The following is a 16,544-nucleotide window of genomic DNA, read 5'->3' as shown; positions in this document are numbered from 1 at the left end:
AAGTCTGCATGAAGAATCATTCAAGACTCAAGATCAAGTTTCAGAAGACTTATAGATAGGAATCTTGTAACTCATAGCTGATAGGGTTGTTTAGTTCCTTTAGATTTTGATTTTTATGTAATGACAGGACCACGGACCGGAGCCTCGACGGAACTTCACTCGACTCTCTCATCCTCTCCACACACTCCATCACTTCATTCACCTCTGAACTACACGTGACCTGATTTCTTTAAAGCCAATGATATGTAGGCAGCTCAGATAGCAGGGCTCGGTCACAATCTTTTGTCCGTCTTTGTTTCGTTTTGAATAAGCGTCGGGTCATAAATCAATTACGTTGCTTATTGTTCTTTGCTCCGAAAACTCTTCATGTTTCCAAGCAAAGAGGGGCAGCTGTAAGCACGTAATTTTTGACCCGCGCAACTTTTAAAAGTAGTATTTCAAAAAATATTTGTTTATTTTTTATTTTTTATAGGATTTCAGTCAACTTTTAGTTTTTATTTTAAAATATAAGTTTGAAAACACAAAAATAGTTTTATAACATTTTTTTTAGCTTATTAGTATTTTATAATATTTATAACATTTTTTTTTTTAAAAAAACCAAAAATATTTTTATTTTAATATATAGTTCACTTTAATAATGTATTCTTATTAACTAAGATTAATTAGTATATTTTGATAGTTTTTTTATTTTTTATTTTTTATTTTTATTCAATGAGAAAGAACTGAATTTGGGCCAAATGGGAGCTCATTTTCGGATTCTAGTGGCCCAGCAAGACAAAAGCCCATTTTTTCCAATCCCTTTTAGCCCAAATCCTTTTCTCACCCATCAAACCCCTCCCTTAATCATAGCCACTGATCTACTTTCATTCAAGGGCCAATATTAATTTTCCACCCCAAATAAAACCTAACTATTCTCCTAATTCCAAAACAGAAGGCAAGCAGCCGCAACCTGCACAAAATAAAAGGGCAAAGAGTGAAAAAAAAAAGGAACGGAGGGGAGATTAAGGGAACAAAGGAAGGGGAAAGGGAATTGGAAAGCAGCAACGGGTAGGAACGGGGGAAAGTTATAAAAACAGAGGGAATAATTGAGGGGAAAAGCTACAAAATCTCATTACCTCGAAACGAAAATAGTGTGTTCATTTTCCCATCCTCCTTCTCGCACGTTACACAATTTCGAGTTGGGTTCATTTGATTCGAGTTTTTCGACGAGTTTCGAGGTCGCCAAAGGTCGTAGGCCGAGGTTTCCGGGCAGATTCGCGGTTCCGTCGAGGTTGTCGCTGTCTAAGTTTTCCGGTGTTAAGCATTTTCAGATTTTATTTGGCAAAATATATCTAAGGTTCGTTTCTTTATCTGCGACTTTATTTTGTTCTTATAATGTTTGCCGTTTCGTCATTTGTTCTATGTCAGCATGTTTTTTTTTATCTTGATTGATTAATCAATTTTCTTGAAATAATTTGTTTTTGAGTTACTTTAGGTCTGTGACGGTGATTTAGATAAATTAGTTTCCATTATTGTTTTGTCTTGATTTGTGAAATAATATGCTGGGAAGATAACTATGAAAGCACAAAGAGTTGTGGGCTTTCTGTTGATTTAAAATGATAAATAATGGACTGTAGAAGTTAGTTCTCAAAAACTAAAATGGACAATATGATAGGCCGAATGATTTATTCTTATACACCCCAATATAATAAAAGTTATAATCTGGCCCTATTATATAATAGGTAATTGCTTGATAACTCCGTAATCTTGTTGCTGCTTCAGTTATTCCTCAACTCATTAATCCCTTCATTTAATTCATCACTAGTCTAGTGATTGGAAAAACAGTCCTAAGAGGCAGACTATTAGCAATTCATTGTTGTAAATATTTCTAACAACTTAGTTGTATAATTGATCTCATGAATTCTTTGGCTATGATCGAGGTCACCTCTTCCCCAACAAATTTCCATAACTCATGATCCTCATATTTGAATCTCAAATTAGTTTAGGAAATGAACAACTCTAGAACATCTTAGCTTGCTTTAGGTGCGTTTAATAAATTATCGTGATCATGGGTACGGTTCCCGTAACATGGTCACGATGCATAACCCCAATTCGAGTGTGCGTTTCAAGTGACTCGACCTCAACTTCAAACAATAATAATAAAATAAACATGTTGTAAATCACGGGTGCATTTCATGTGGCACGGTTTGCAATGTGTATCAAAACGACAAGTGTACGACAACATGACTTGTTCCAGAAATAAATTTCATAAATATTAAAAGCGATATAAAAGCGGTAATGCACAAAAGGTTTCAAATATGTATAAATCAGATAATTTGGCCAATTATTACTAGTTAGGCGACCGTGCTAAAATTACGGAACTCGGGAATGCCTCACACCTTCTCCCGGGTTAACAGAATTCCTTACTCGGTCTTCTGTGTTCGCGGACCATAAATAGAGTCAAATTTCCTTGATTTGGGATTTAAAATAAACCGGTGACTTGGGACACCATAAATTATTCCAAGTGGCGACTTTGATAAATAAATAATCCCATTTCGATTAATGTCACTTTAATTGAAAAAACTCCCTTATCCCCTATCCCCTCGGGAAAAAGGAGGTGTGACAAATAGTTCTATACTTCTATTGCTCTATAAAATCTTATCTAAAATTAACAATATCTCAAGAAAGATTAAATGAGTTGACTATATTATCAATTGAAAATGAATTATTAGGGAAAATCGATTATAAAAAGGATTATTAACAATTTTGTATTTAAAAAAGCTAGAAAAATAGACTTTAAATAAAAACATATCGTATAACTTTCTTTTAAAAATTTAGGCCTCATATTAAACTTTGGCTTTAGGCCCCGCCCCGCATATACTTGAGCCGTCCCTGCTCACTTTCCCAGTTTCAAATTTCAGTCTATAATTTAATGATTTAAGTAATAATATGCTCCATCGGTGTAAATAATATTTACACCGTCATGTTACTTTTACCTGTTGTAGCAGGTAGTGTATCTTATTTTCAAGATTACAAATCTCACATCTCAAATAAATTTACCTATAGATATATGTTAGGTGACCTGATAGTATAAAATATTCTTTACAGTGACGAATAAATGATGACGCATATTCTTTATTTGAAGAGACTGTCAAGAGGACAATGTATTGCAGATATATTTTCTTAAAAAGCTTTAGGATTAGTAACTCTTTAAACACGATGAGAAGTTACAAAAAAAGTACTAGGTTCGGCAATTACAGTGAGTCTGATTGTTCTAAATATCTTTTTACACACTCAGCATATTAAAACTTAAAAGTTACATTAGGATGAAGTCGTTATTTGAGACCACGAATTGGACGCCCTAAGTTTCATTAGTTGAAAGAGTTTCCATCTTACTGTTCTTGAGTCCTTTGACTCATTGGCAGCAATTAAGGGATCGATATAATCCTGTGAAAATTCAAGTATAATGCTGAAATAGTGGAATAGAAATCCTTAGATATGGTTCATATAATTCTAGCTGAAGAAGAGAGGCAGACACCTTAGCTTCAGGCCATATCATTTTATTGACACATTTTCATAATATATATATTTATACTACTAACAACTGAACCTTGACTTTGATTTTATTCTATTAAAATTAAAACCCTTTCCCCTTGAAATAAGAAATGAATGTTTGAACTGTGCCAATGGAATCTTGACAGTGATTACAAAGTATGATACATTTGTTGATTACAAGGGCTTGTAAGACATCCACCTCTTGAGCATGGCCAGACATTCACGAGGCTTGTACTCTGGTGCAGTATGGCCTGCCCCCTATAACAAAATAATACAATTTAAACATCAATTTCACAATTTTTTATCTGCAAACTTAAGCGAGAAAAGAAAGTGAAAGAGATAGATTGAGAGACTAGTTCAGTAGGAGATTCTCTTGCCTTCACTGTAACAAATGTCATCCGATTTGAGTAACTTCTCGTGTAACTGAGATTGTTCAAAAGAAAGAAAAAAAAAGAGTTTAAGTTCTATACACGGCTAGAGTTTATGATTAGTGTACAATGTCTTTGATCAAGAACTAACCCGGCAACTTGATTGTCAACGATCCACGGTCGCCAATCATCAACAATGGAGTAGTTAAGAGATTTTATCCATGCTTGAGTTGATAGGAAGGTAACAACCTTGTCATGATCTCCACTGCTTAATTCAAAAAACATAGAAAAGCAACTATTTTATTTCACAGAGATAATAATCTTCAACTATTTGTGTTGGTAGTTATTCCCATCTTGCAAACACAGTATTCTTCGGTGGCGGACGCACGTGGCGGCAAGCGGGTTCAACTATCTTCAGTGGCGGACACACGTGGTGGCAAGCAGGTTCAGTTGAACCCGCTTCATCAAAAATTAATACAGTGTATATGTATAAATTAGGATTAAAGCTGCGTAAATTTTGTTTAAATATTTTATTTGAACCCACTTGACAACTACAATTTTACGACTAAAGTTATGTACTTCTAAGATTGAACCCGCTTGCACAAAATCTTGGGTCCGCCACTGGTATTCTTACTCAACCTGTATATAAGAGATCTGTAACCTTTAGCACTGAGGTTTGCATGATATGGTATGCTACTCATGACTGTCTTTTGGTATTGCAAACTTGCACATCTCACCCATTTTCCAATAGTTCCCTGTAATCAAATTGATCATATTTTAGTTTTGTGTAGCACACTTTGTCATATTTTGTTATTCTTCAACAAGAACTAACGTAGAAAAGGGCAGCCCGGCCGCATTCACGCAGGGTCTGGGGAAGGCCGCACCCCAAGGAGTTGTGATGTAGACAACTTACCCTAATGTAAGCATTACTGCTTCCACGGCGGGAACTCGTGACCTATTGATCGCACAGAGACAACTTTACAATTGCTCCAAGGCTCCCCTTACCAACAAGAACTAACGTACCTTTCGGATATGGAGGGCCTCTCTAACTTGGCTATCATCAGCCCAATGAGAAGAAAGTATGTACCAATCATTCTAAATCAAGTGCAAGTTGTAAATTCTTGTAAGTATATCAGTGAAACAAAAAACCGATAGCATAAAGAATGCGAGACTATGTTGATGAGTACCCACGCGACATTTTAGTGCAGGAAGTTGTTGAGGATTGTTAAGTTGATGAAACTTCACATTAAGAGATCTTTTTTGACCAAACAATAGGTGTGGCTTTGGTGAAGCAAACTGACAATTGGGCTCCAGAATATGGGGATTGTTAATTCTTTTCAGAAGCTGCATATGGTCAGTATGTTAATGAACCTGTCAATGCCAAATAAAACAAGCAGATGATATTTGATTTTCCTCAAAATAGGATCCAACCTCTTGAAAAGTCTGAACATCTTGCAAACACTGTGTATTGCTTGGATCAGTATTTTGGTACACTCCTTTACAGTTTCTCTTCAATGACTATTTGAGAAAGGGAAATCAATTAGTTCTAACGGCAATGTAAGCAAATTAAATAAAGCGCATAACTGAAGGTGGGACTTATTTAACATGTTATATAACACCAAAGGAAAACCAACCTCATAGAGTTCATCAGAAATAAGTCCCATTCCATAAGCAAATGGAATCTCGTAATTCTTTTCACCTTTAAAAGTCGATGGATTTCCGAGTAAATATCCCTGAAACCATTTGAAGAGAGATATCAGGTCTAACATTTTGCAAATCAGCTGACATTCTTCAGTGACTTTTATTTTTGTGTGATAGGCTGATGAGGGCGGGTCAAGCAGGACTGGCAGACTTCTAGGCTGACAAGCTTATGAAGAAGGGGTGCACATGTCACCTTAGACGAATCTCACATCGGAATGGGAGAGGAAAGTGATGAGCTTTATAAGGCACCACACAAGTACACATGGTACGCGCGCTTTTGGGATCTCGAGGTGACATAGCCCGAAAGACAAATCCGTGCGGGTCTAGGCCCAAAGCGGACAATAAGTGCTATGAGCTTGAGTCGTGACATTCTGATAACAATTTCGTTACAAATTCTGAGTTGGTATATAATCCGTCTACTTATCCCTAAGGGAAAAGAGAATAAATATAAGAAAAATGACAAACCTTAAGATCCATAAATGGTTTGATTCCCATTTCATTCTCTGCATATCACAAGGCCACAAAATGTGAGAGCATAGTACAAGAACTGAACATCTTACCTATTTGAGGGCAAATATAGTCTTACTAGTTTCTATAATTTGAGTAATGATGGGAACGAGCATCCCCGAATACGAGTCGCCGGCAACATACAATGGATTTTTTAAGAATTCTGGGTGATCAAGGAACCACTGCAAACAAATTAAATTATTGGCTGTTCTTCTTATTGAATAACATTGAAGGGCAAAGGAGAAAATAAATTTAACTAATAATTTGGTGAAGAATCTAATTACCCTGTAAAGGAACTCATATGCTTGATCACTTGCTTGTAAATTTGATGATTGTAAAGCTGCTGGAGTTCTTGCATAGGAAAATCCAGTGCCCACTGGTAAGTCTAAGAAAATAATGCTTGCCACCTAATAATTCCATCATATTTTCAACATTTTGTGTTGTGCAGAAACCTTATGTACATATAACAGTTATAATTCACAATCAAGTACTCACCTTTGTCCATGAGTAAGGATTCAGTATCATTGTAGGCAAACTCCCATTGTATTCCACTGGCTCAAAAGTTATTGGTCCTTCATATATTCATAAGCTAAAAAGTTAGTAAGGGAGTAACCTAAATGTCTTGTCGAAAGCCAGAAAATTTGGTGATTCAATTCCAGTATAACACTATTCTGGGGTGTTCTAAATGATCACAACCCAAAGTCTACCCTTTAGCTTGTAGTGTGAAATCAAGAGCTTTAATTTCTTCGGTCAAATAAAGGGGCTAATCCCACGTATAGTTACTGAATTTTACCCGCTATAACTCTTGAGTGTGTGAACAAAGTCCCACATTGCTAAGTGCAAAGATTGTGAGGCAACATATAAGATTAGGGATCTGTTAATGACGAGAGGCCTTTTGGAAAAAACTATGTGGGCTTTGTCTAAAGCGGACAATGTCATACTATGAAAATTATCTTCGGGGTAGTTGAGCCCGACACCTGGTATCAGAGCTCAGATTCAACATGATGAATATGGTGATGGCAGATAAATACTCTGACAATGTGGGTGGCACACATGAATCTCGAAAATTGACCCGTGGAATGGTGATAGGCCACGTGAAACTTAGTTCGAGGGGAAATTGTTGAGTGTGTGAATAAAGTCCTGCATTGACAGCTAAAAAAATTGGAAGCCTATATATAAGGTGCAACGATCTCTAAAAAAAACGAGAGACCTTTTAGGAAAACGTGCAGACTTGCCCAAAACAAGAAAATATTATACCATGTTATTAGGCCGTTTTAGTCCAAGAATAACATAAAGTTAAAAGACTATTTTTTGTCATAATAAACTGAACTTAATTTACCCACCACGAAAGTGAAGTTATCATTTTACTAACTTACCAAATTAAAACTATCTGTCTATAGAACTTAAACTCGTATGACATACCTATCTCATAGATAAGCCCTGATAAAGCAGAGCAACCAGGGCCTCCTGTTATCCAAAGTAGAATAGGGTCTGATTCTGGATTAGACTCCGACTTTATAAAATAGTAAAATAGTTGCGTATCTTCTGAATCATCCACTCCAATATACCTGGAAACACAGTTTTAATCTAATTAATATCAAAACTTAAACCATACTAATATATAATGATTCTCACAAAGAAAACTACAAACATGTTGAGGAAACTAAAATAGCGTTATTAATTTCTAGTTTCTCACCCAGTTTCCAGTTCAAAAGGAAGCGGTCCTTTAAATCCTGGAAGTAACTTCACTGGTGAAGCAGCTATTGCAAGTTGTGAACATAGCTCTGGTACAAGAAGAACTAAAAGCAAATAACTTAGCTCTATTTTTGCCATGTTTCTTATCCAATAAAGTTTGCTTCAAGTTAAGTTTTATATATATATATATATATATATATATATATATATATATATATATATATATATACAGACTTTGCATTACTCGAACTTCAACAAAAAAGCTACAAGACAAAAGGGACTGTAGGTACGTGGACTACGTGTTCAAGTTGATTACCAATTACTCTAATGGGTCGTTTGGTACGGTGTATAAGAATAATGCGGAATAAGGTATATTAGTAATGTATGGATTAGTAATGCATGAGTTAGTATTGAAAGCATTAGTTATGCAGATATTATTTTTTATCTACTGTTTGGTATGGTGTATTAAAATTATAATGCATTGCATAAATTTTAAGAAAAATAGTAGTTTATAAAAATACCCTCCATATTCTCAAGTTTTAAGGAACTTTAAGGATAATTTTGTCTTTAACCAACCTAATACATGCATTAGTAGTCTTGATATTACTAATGCCATAATTTTTTATATATTACTTATATATAAAATAATACTAAATATGATATGATTGAAAAAATATACCAAATAAGATATTAATAATGTATAGAACTAATGCTTGCATTATTTTTTATAACGATCAAACCACCGCTAGGAAAACAGAGTTTGTTTCTTGATTTTTCTAGGCCCTGATGCAATAGTTTGACACGCATCGCGCCGAAATCAATTGTCTGTTTTCTTCGCCATTTAAATCTTTTTATTTCTTACTCCCTTTCTTCTCTTCCTATGAATAATCTATTGTGTTATCGTTAAGGGTGTCAGTGGATATTTAAAAATTGACTAAATCAATTGAACCGTATTGTATCGAATCGATTTTTAGATATTTTAAAAATAAAATCATAAATTTTTATATAAATCTGTAACTGTACCGTTAATTAGGGTAAGTTTTTTATTTTATGAAAATAAACCGAAAAAATCCTGAACCGTATCGAATAAAATTATATGTGAAAAATATAGTTATATATTAAGTTCAAAAATAATAATGCATTAAATTTTTCCTTGGGCCTTGAAATTATGAGAACGGTTACAAGCCAACAAGTAATTAAACTCAAAATCCTAATTCCAAACCTATTTTATTACTCCTACTGAAACTAAATTATTTTAGCATATTCACTAGTAGGACACAAAGTATTCTAGTGATTATGAGTAGCAAACTACAATGTATTGAATATGTTTCCTTTCATATGATTTAGATTTATTTTTTTGAATATTAAATATTCTATTGACTTTATTCTTAAGTTCCAACTTGGTTAATATCTTTCCACTCTTGTGATTTATATTTTCTTTGTCTTTGCTTAGTTTCTTTTGCGATGGTGTAGAATTGTTGATGGATCTATACTCTGAACATCTTTCATATTTTCTTAATTCATCACCCTTTAAACAATAAAAATATCTAGAGAATTTTGTTAAGTTGTATAAAAGTACGTATGTTATTGCATTCTACTAGAGATTTTTATAAGACATTGAAAAAAATACAAAACATTAACCGAACCATACCGATATCAAAGAAAAACTGACATGATTGGAACGATTTCGTAAAGTTTAATTTTGGTTATATAATAGAATAACCGAAAAATTGATATGGTATAAATTTTATAAAATAACCAATGAAACCGAATCATTTACCCTCCTAGTTATCGTCATTGCTTCTTTTCTAGTAATTTGTTTCACGTTGTGTGATGTCTAACTTCATGCTTTGACCCTACGAAGCATTTGGAGGTCAATTGATACAAATTACGTGCACAAAAAATATGATGCAGACACGAACTTATAGTAAATAATTATATTAATCTTTCGAATTATGAATATACAACTACTGTTTGGTTTAATTTGTTAGTTATATAATCGTTATTCAAAAAGATCTGGAGGTCATAATTTATTAACAAAACTAATCATGTAATTTTTTTAATTGTGCAATAAAATATAGTTGCCTAATTATATCAAGACGAAAGCAATTGACTCGGTCGAACCACATAACTAGCTCTAAATCCGTTTCTGGTTTATCAAGTGCAAGTTTAATGCCAACCTGTATATAACTTATAAGTGACTTAAAACCTTTTAACACTGAGATTCACATGATATGGTTTGCTGTTCTCGATTGTTTTTGTATATGACACCAAAATTGTATCTGGGTTCGTTGTTCAGTACGCCGTCTGTGATGATGATACATTTATGTTTTTGTAATTAGATGATGCTTTCACTATCATACTACACTTGTTGTGAAATCTAACATACTTTTTGGACACGGAGAGCATGTCTAACGTGGTCATCATTAGCCCACTGATAAATGAGCTTGTACAAATCTGTATATAATAATCGGAATTTTTTTTTGAGTGAGTTACTAAAGTAATTTAACACTTCCTCTGCTTCAAATTTCATGAATGAAAAGAGAACTTAAAGAATATGAAATCTCACTCTAAAAATAGGTACTTATTGTCAGAATACAACTGTTTAGTGGCGGCTCGATGGAGTAAGGGGCCTAAAGCTGAATCATTATTAGAGGTCTTTGGAGGCAAATATGTCAATTATATTTTACAATCAACTTCTTTTAACATTTTCTTCCGAATTGATAATATAGTTAATTTATTTAATCATTCTTGAGATATTATTGATCTTAGGTAAAATTTTATTAATTTTACTTTCGAAAAATATCTTTCTGTTGGGGGAAATGTCTTTATTTTTCTGTGTGCAATATTATATAGGTGGTACGACCCCAATTTTCCTACGTAGGTTATTGTGATGACACTTAGTATGTACGACTAGGTAAGCTTAGCAATAACAATAACTGAACAGATATAAATTAACAAATTACTGAAAGCAACTGAATAATAGATAAAAATCCTCCGAAAATAGTATCTCACAATACACGCCTCAAAACCGGTGGAACTGAGTCATGAACTCTACAGATTACAACTAGAGTACTACTACATCACTGTCCGAATGAAAATGCAACACGAAGTAAAACAAGGAAGGTGACTCTGAGGCCTGCGGACGTGGAGCAGGTATACCTTGAAGTCTCCCGAGCAGCAACTATTGTCACACCCCTTTTATACCCACCAAATGATATATGTGTGTTGGATTGCGGGTTAAAGAGTTTTTCCAATTAAAGTGACAATTTAAAATAGGGATTATTTTATTGTTCAGAGTCGCCACTTGGAATTGATTTTTGGGTGTTCCAAGTCACCTTTTATTTGAATCCCTAATCAAAGAAGATTTGACTATTTTATTATTGGTCTGCAAAAATAATATCCGGATAAGGAATTCTGTTGACCGGGGAGAAGGTGTAAGGCATTTTTCGAGTCCCGTGGTTCTAGTACGGTCGCTTTATTGACTACAACTTGGCTTGAATTAATTTTGGATAAACTCTGATTTATTGGTTTTCATGTTTTATCTATGTACGCTTTTATTGCTTGATTAGATTTATGAAAATTATCTTGAAATGAACCATGTGTGTGTGAATCCGTTTTATTTAGTGTGTTAAAATCATGTCACGCATACTTGTACGATTAATAACACATTATTTATTAAGATTGTTTCGCTCAAAGTTGCTCGAACGCATACTTCGGTTTTAGTTTGGGAATCATGGTCATGTCAAACGAACGTATACATAATCACGGTGATTAATTAATTAATAACGCGCCTAAAGCATATTAATTATATTCATAATTTGTTGTTTTCCTATCTTTGAGATTGTTGTGAGGCTCGAGAGTTATTATTGGAGCTATTTAAGCAATTATTTATTATGTAAAATAAGCCAAATCACTTATCTCAAACCAAGTATTAATGTCCCGAATATTAAAATGTAAGAATAAACTAAAGCCCAAAATTACATCAATTACCATAAACCCGTGAATTTACAAAGCCCAACATGATTAACTGTCCTAAAGTTCCAATGAATTCAAACAAAGCTTCTTTAATCCAATATGATGATAATGTATTAACTATAATGAGGGGAGATAGCAAATTAACATACAACAAATATTAAATTATAAATAATGAGCTAAGCATGAATCTCAAAGATCAAGTCATGGCATAAAACAAAAGACTAGCTAATTAAGACTACTACTAAAGACAAAACAACACATAAAAGCAACAAATAACCAAAATCTTTTACTATGCTAGCAGGACCAAATTAAAATAACATAAGTGTAAAGAATGGACCTTATTGCTTGAAACTTCCTTTACATTGAAGAATCTCTACCGATGCCAAAATACAAGGAAATTGGCAACTACAATTTGACCGAAGCAAAAGCAAAACAGGGACCTTCAAACGCAACAGAGCCAATCGACTATAACCTCGACGACGACCTCAAACCAAGATCTAGACGAAAATTATACCGACTCGACTAGCTTTGGACAACTAGTTCGGGTGGGTCGTTTCGATGGATGTTTGTGGCTGGTTTTGGACGGTATTTAGTCGGGTTTTTGGTGCTGATTTTGGGACGGATTTTCTGGGTTTTTTGGACTGGTATTTTAGCAATTTTGCAGCTGGTTTGGCTGCTCTTTGGAGTTGTCTTGCGGACGGTTTTTAGGACTGGTTTGGGTGACGTTTTGGGCTGAGTTTTAGGGTATTCTTGGGGGTGTTTTAGAGTTGGACTTTGGGGTTATTTCTTATCGTTTTTAGTAGTTAAAACTTGGAGTTCATGGGCTGAAAATGGAACTGAAGTTGCAGCTCTTTTAGTGATGTTAGAAGCTGGTTTTTCGGACTTCTTTGTTGCGTTTTGGTGAGAAATTTGAGCTCATTTTTGGGCTAATCTTTGCTGGGTTTGAGGGCTGGACAGTGATGGTTTTAGGTGGTCTTTACAGTGGGGTTTTGGTGTGGAAATAAGGCTGATCTTGATGGAGGTTTTTTTTTTTTGAGAAGGAAGATGAAGGTGTGGTCTGTTAGAGTTGATAGGAGATGGGGAAGGCTCCCTCTTTTAGGGAGGGATCTATCCGTTTCTTTTAGGGAATATGGGAGATGTGGGGGGTTGTGAGTGGGGACAAGCATGGGGAACAAGGGAAAGTAGAGTGAGGACAAAGTATGGTATTGGTGAGATTATTGAGCGAAAATCAAGAACGGTCAAAAATTAGGTGCTCACAGCATGTCCCTCTTTGCTTGAAAACATGAAAAGTTTTCAGGCAAAGAAAAAATGAGCGATATGACTAATTTTTGGCCATATCATTATTCAAAAGGGAAGAAAATAAAAGATAGGGTGCAACCGTGTCTTGGTTTAGACATCCTACATATCTCGGGTTATAGAGAAATCATGTCGCGTGTAGTTCAAGGAAAGTGATGGAATGATGAGTTGGAGAGTCGAGTGAGGTTTCATTGAGGCTCCGGTCTTTAGTCCAGTTATTACATCAAAATCAAAATAAAACTAAACAAACTTATCAGCTATGAGTTACAAGATTCCTATCTATAAGTCTTCTAAAACTTGATCTTCAATCTTGACTGGGTCATCACGCAAATTCTGATCTGAACCTTAATGCTTGCTAGCTGCAGGTGCTAGTTCATTCTTTTACGACTTCTTCTAATCAAAACGAGAAATGCAATGCTCGTGGTTTCAGTCGTCTTGAGCAGTCCATATCTTTTCTATCTGCTTATGCATTGGGATTCACTTCTCTCTCTTTTATTCATTTATTTTGGATTGAGACTTCTTCTTTTGTTCATCTCAAACCTTGTGCCTCTAGGTAAAACCTGCTCAGTTACTACAATAAATAAACGAATGAAATTTTTTTGCCCCAGTTTTTACTAGAAAATTTTTGTGAGTTATTGTAAAAAAAATTCTAAACTATTTCTTTATTGAAAGTACTAAAAGATCGAGAATGGTGTACCCTGAAAAGGTCATGATGAATTTTTTTTTTGGGATAGTGTTCATTTATTGTCCAAAAGAATGTCTCAACTAAGGATTGGTGTACCTTATGTTGGGAAAATGTGGCCAAGGAATGGGATGCCTTATATTGGCAATGATATTAGGGAGTGGTGTATCCTGCATTAAAGATCAAATCAACTAGGGAGTGGAGTACCCAATGTTGGAGAACACAACTAGGGATTGATGTACCCTATACTGGTAAGAAAATGTAACCAGGGGTTGGCGCCCTGTATTACTAAAAAGGAAATGTAACCAGGGGTTGGCGCCCTGTATTACCAAAAAGGAAATGTAACCAGGGATTGGCGCCCTGTATTACTGAAAAGGAAATATAAATAGGGGATGTTGCCTTGTATTACTGAAAAGAAAATATAACCAAGGGTTGATGCCCTGTATTACTGAAAAGGTAATGTAACCAGGGGTTGGCACCCTATATTACTGAAAAGGAAATGGAACAAGGGGATGGCGCCCTGTATTACTGAAAAGGAAATGAAACCAGGGGTTGGTGCCCTGTATTACTGAAAAGGAAATATAACCAGGGGTTGGCGCCCTGTATTACTGAAAAGAAAATATAACCAGGGGTTGGCGCCCTGTATTACTCAAAAGGAAATGTAACCAGGGGTTAGCACCCTGTATTACTGAAAAGGAAATGTAACCAGGGGTTGGCATCCTGTATTAATGAAAAGGAAATGTAACCAGGGGTAACGCCCTGTATTACTGAAAAGGAAATGTAATCAGGGGTTGGTGCCCTGTATTATTGAAAAATATTGAATCATCCTAGGCGAAAAAAGGTTCTAACTGGATTTAAACTACAAAAAACAAACTTGGGCGAAGAGCACTTCCACCCGGAGATATGAGCTGGATTCCCCTAGGTGAAAAGGTTCTACCTGGGTTAAGCTACAAAAAATAAGCTTGGTCGAAGAGTACTTCTACCCGAAAATATGAGCTGGATCCCCCCTAGGCGAATAGGTTCTACCTGGGTTAAGCTAAGTAAAACAGCCTGAACGAAAAGTACTTCTACCTGAAAATATGAGTTAGATCCCCTAGGCGAAATGGTTCTACCTGGGTTAAGCTAAGAAAAACAATCTGGGTAAAGAGTACTTCTACCCGGAATTGTGAGCTGGATCCCTCTAGGTAAAAATGTTCTACCCGGGTTAAACTATGTAAAACAACCTGGGCGAAGAGTACTTCAACCCGGAACTATGAGCTGGATCCCCCTAGGCGAAAAGGTTCTACCTGGGTTAAGCTACATAAAACAACCTGGGCGAAGAATACTTGTACCCGGAACTATGAGCTGGATCCCCCTAGGCGAAAAGGTTCTACCTGGGTTAAGCTACGAAAAACAGCCTAGGCGAAGAGTATTTCTACCCGGAACTATGAGTTGGATCTCCCTAGGCGAAAAGGTTCTACCTGGGTTAAGCTACGTAAAACAACCTGAGCGAAGAGTATTTCTACCCGAAACTATGAGCTGGATCCCCCTAGGCGAAAATGTTCTACCTGGGTTAAGCTACATAAAACAACCTGAGCGAAGAGTACTTCTACCCGGAACTATGAGCTGCATCCCCGTAGGCTAAAAGGTTCTACCTGGGTTAAGCTACAAAAACAAGCCTGGGTGAAGAGTACTTCTACCCGTAACTATGAACTGGATCCCCCTAGGCGAAAAAGTTCTACCTGAGTTAAGCTACGAAAAACAAGCCTGGGTGAAGAGCACTTCTACCCGAAAACTATAAGCTGAATCCCCTAGGAGAAAAGGTTCTACCTGGGTTAAGCTACAAAAATGAGAGGTATGAGAAGTAGTGATGCATGCTAAAAATAAAGGAAAGTGGAGATTTTGAGGAAACTTACCTTTGGTGACATTCGTCCTTTAGGAATCGCCATTTTGCACTGCTTTGTTCCTGTTGCAAACAAAGAAAAATTGTGAGTTTTAAAAAATGGTGGTCTGTGTGTGGCCTTGATGTCTTTGGCAGCTTGGCTTTGTGCCCATCTTATTTTGATGATGATCTCAACCTGCCACTAGATGTTTCCTGAATACCACTTGCATTTCTGGCTCCAAAGAGTCTTTGGCTTTTCAAACTTTGCCAAAACGGTTAGCCACTTGGGATTCTTCAACTTCATTTTGGCCTTGCTGGCACTTCACTTTCGACTTCTTTCCTCAACACTTTCAGTTTTAGAGCATTGGGGAACCTTTGGCTTTTTAAACTTTCCAAAATGGTTAGCCACTTGGGACTTAACCTTTTCAACTTCATTTTGCCTTGTAGGCACTTTCAATTTGATTTCATCCTTACAAGAGTTTTTGATTTCGAAGTATCGGCCGCCATGGCCAGTCGGGGTTAACTTGATTCCCCTGCCGAGTCTGGGTACCTTTTTTGCATATTAGCTTGTATCAAACCGGAGTCTTGTAAATCAGTCTTGCTATCCCGTCTCTGCCTTAGTTTCAAAACAAAGTTAGACCAAAAAGGATTCAAGGAAAAACAAACAGTAGAATGGAGAATGAATTTAGACAAGAGGTATCCCTTTCGGGGAAAGAAAAGAAGGACTTATCTGGAGTACATGCATATTTCAATGAACATGACATACTTTTTGGACTGGATACATGATCTGTGTAAATTGTTGACTCTCAGAAATTCATCAAAACCTTTATCTCGAAATCGCGAAACCTTACCCAAGACAGTCAATACCAATGGCTGTGAAGATCCTCTTTTCAATCAGTAGTGCCCTTTGTGGGTTTTCACC

At 35.8% G+C, this 16,544-nt stretch overlaps 1 protein-coding gene across 4 annotated transcripts; it reads right to left on the bottom strand.

Moving 5' to 3' along the window:
* Nucleotides 1–3,523: 3,523 nt before the first annotated feature.
* Nucleotides 3,524–7,977, bottom strand: LOC104096342 (serine carboxypeptidase-like 7). Of its 4 annotated transcripts, none has more exons than XM_009602704.4 (14): nucleotides 7,807–7,977; nucleotides 7,533–7,678; nucleotides 6,606–6,682; nucleotides 6,395–6,517; nucleotides 6,190–6,292; nucleotides 6,069–6,106; nucleotides 5,537–5,635; nucleotides 5,334–5,420; nucleotides 5,094–5,246; nucleotides 4,926–4,997; nucleotides 4,542–4,657; nucleotides 4,054–4,170; nucleotides 3,912–3,957; nucleotides 3,524–3,792 (listed from the first exon to the last, which is right to left on the bottom strand). In XM_009602704.4, the coding sequence occupies exons 1-14, from the start codon at nucleotides 7,941–7,943 to the stop codon at nucleotides 3,709–3,711; spliced, it is 1,398 nt and encodes a 465-aa protein (XP_009600999.1). In that variant the 5' UTR covers nucleotides 7,944–7,977; the 3' UTR covers nucleotides 3,524–3,708. The 4 variants fall into 4 exon arrangements, 2 of the variants coding, with proteins under 2 accessions (XP_009600999.1, XP_009601001.1); XM_009602706.4 differs by having other exon boundaries at nucleotides 4,054–4,167; XR_686300.4 differs by having other exon boundaries at nucleotides 3,633–3,792; nucleotides 4,564–4,657.
* Nucleotides 7,978–16,544: the final 8,567 nt, after the last annotated feature.

This window comes from Nicotiana tomentosiformis, chromosome 4 (assembly GCF_000390325.3).
Source record: "Nicotiana tomentosiformis chromosome 4, ASM39032v3, whole genome shotgun sequence".
In the NCBI taxonomy this organism is placed as follows: domain Eukaryota; kingdom Viridiplantae; phylum Streptophyta; class Magnoliopsida; order Solanales; family Solanaceae; genus Nicotiana; species Nicotiana tomentosiformis.
Note: the sequence above shows the minus strand (reverse complement) of the source record. Positions and strands in the feature narration are given on the sequence as shown.

Bases quoted from the DNA above. Each gene is read 5' to 3' on its own strand.
- LOC104096342 (XM_009602704.4), bottom strand. From the start codon at position 7,943: ATGGCAAAAATAGAGCTAAGTTATTTGCTTTTAGTTCTTCTTGTACCA. The intron at 4,998-5,093 runs GTGGGTACTCAT...CACTTGATTTAG, and splicing joins TTCCTGCACTAAAATGTCGC to AATGATTGGTACATACTTTC. The intron at 4,171-4,541 runs GTTGAGTAAGAA...TTTTGAATTAAG, and splicing joins TACAGATCTCTTATATACAG to CAGTGGAGATCATGACAAGG.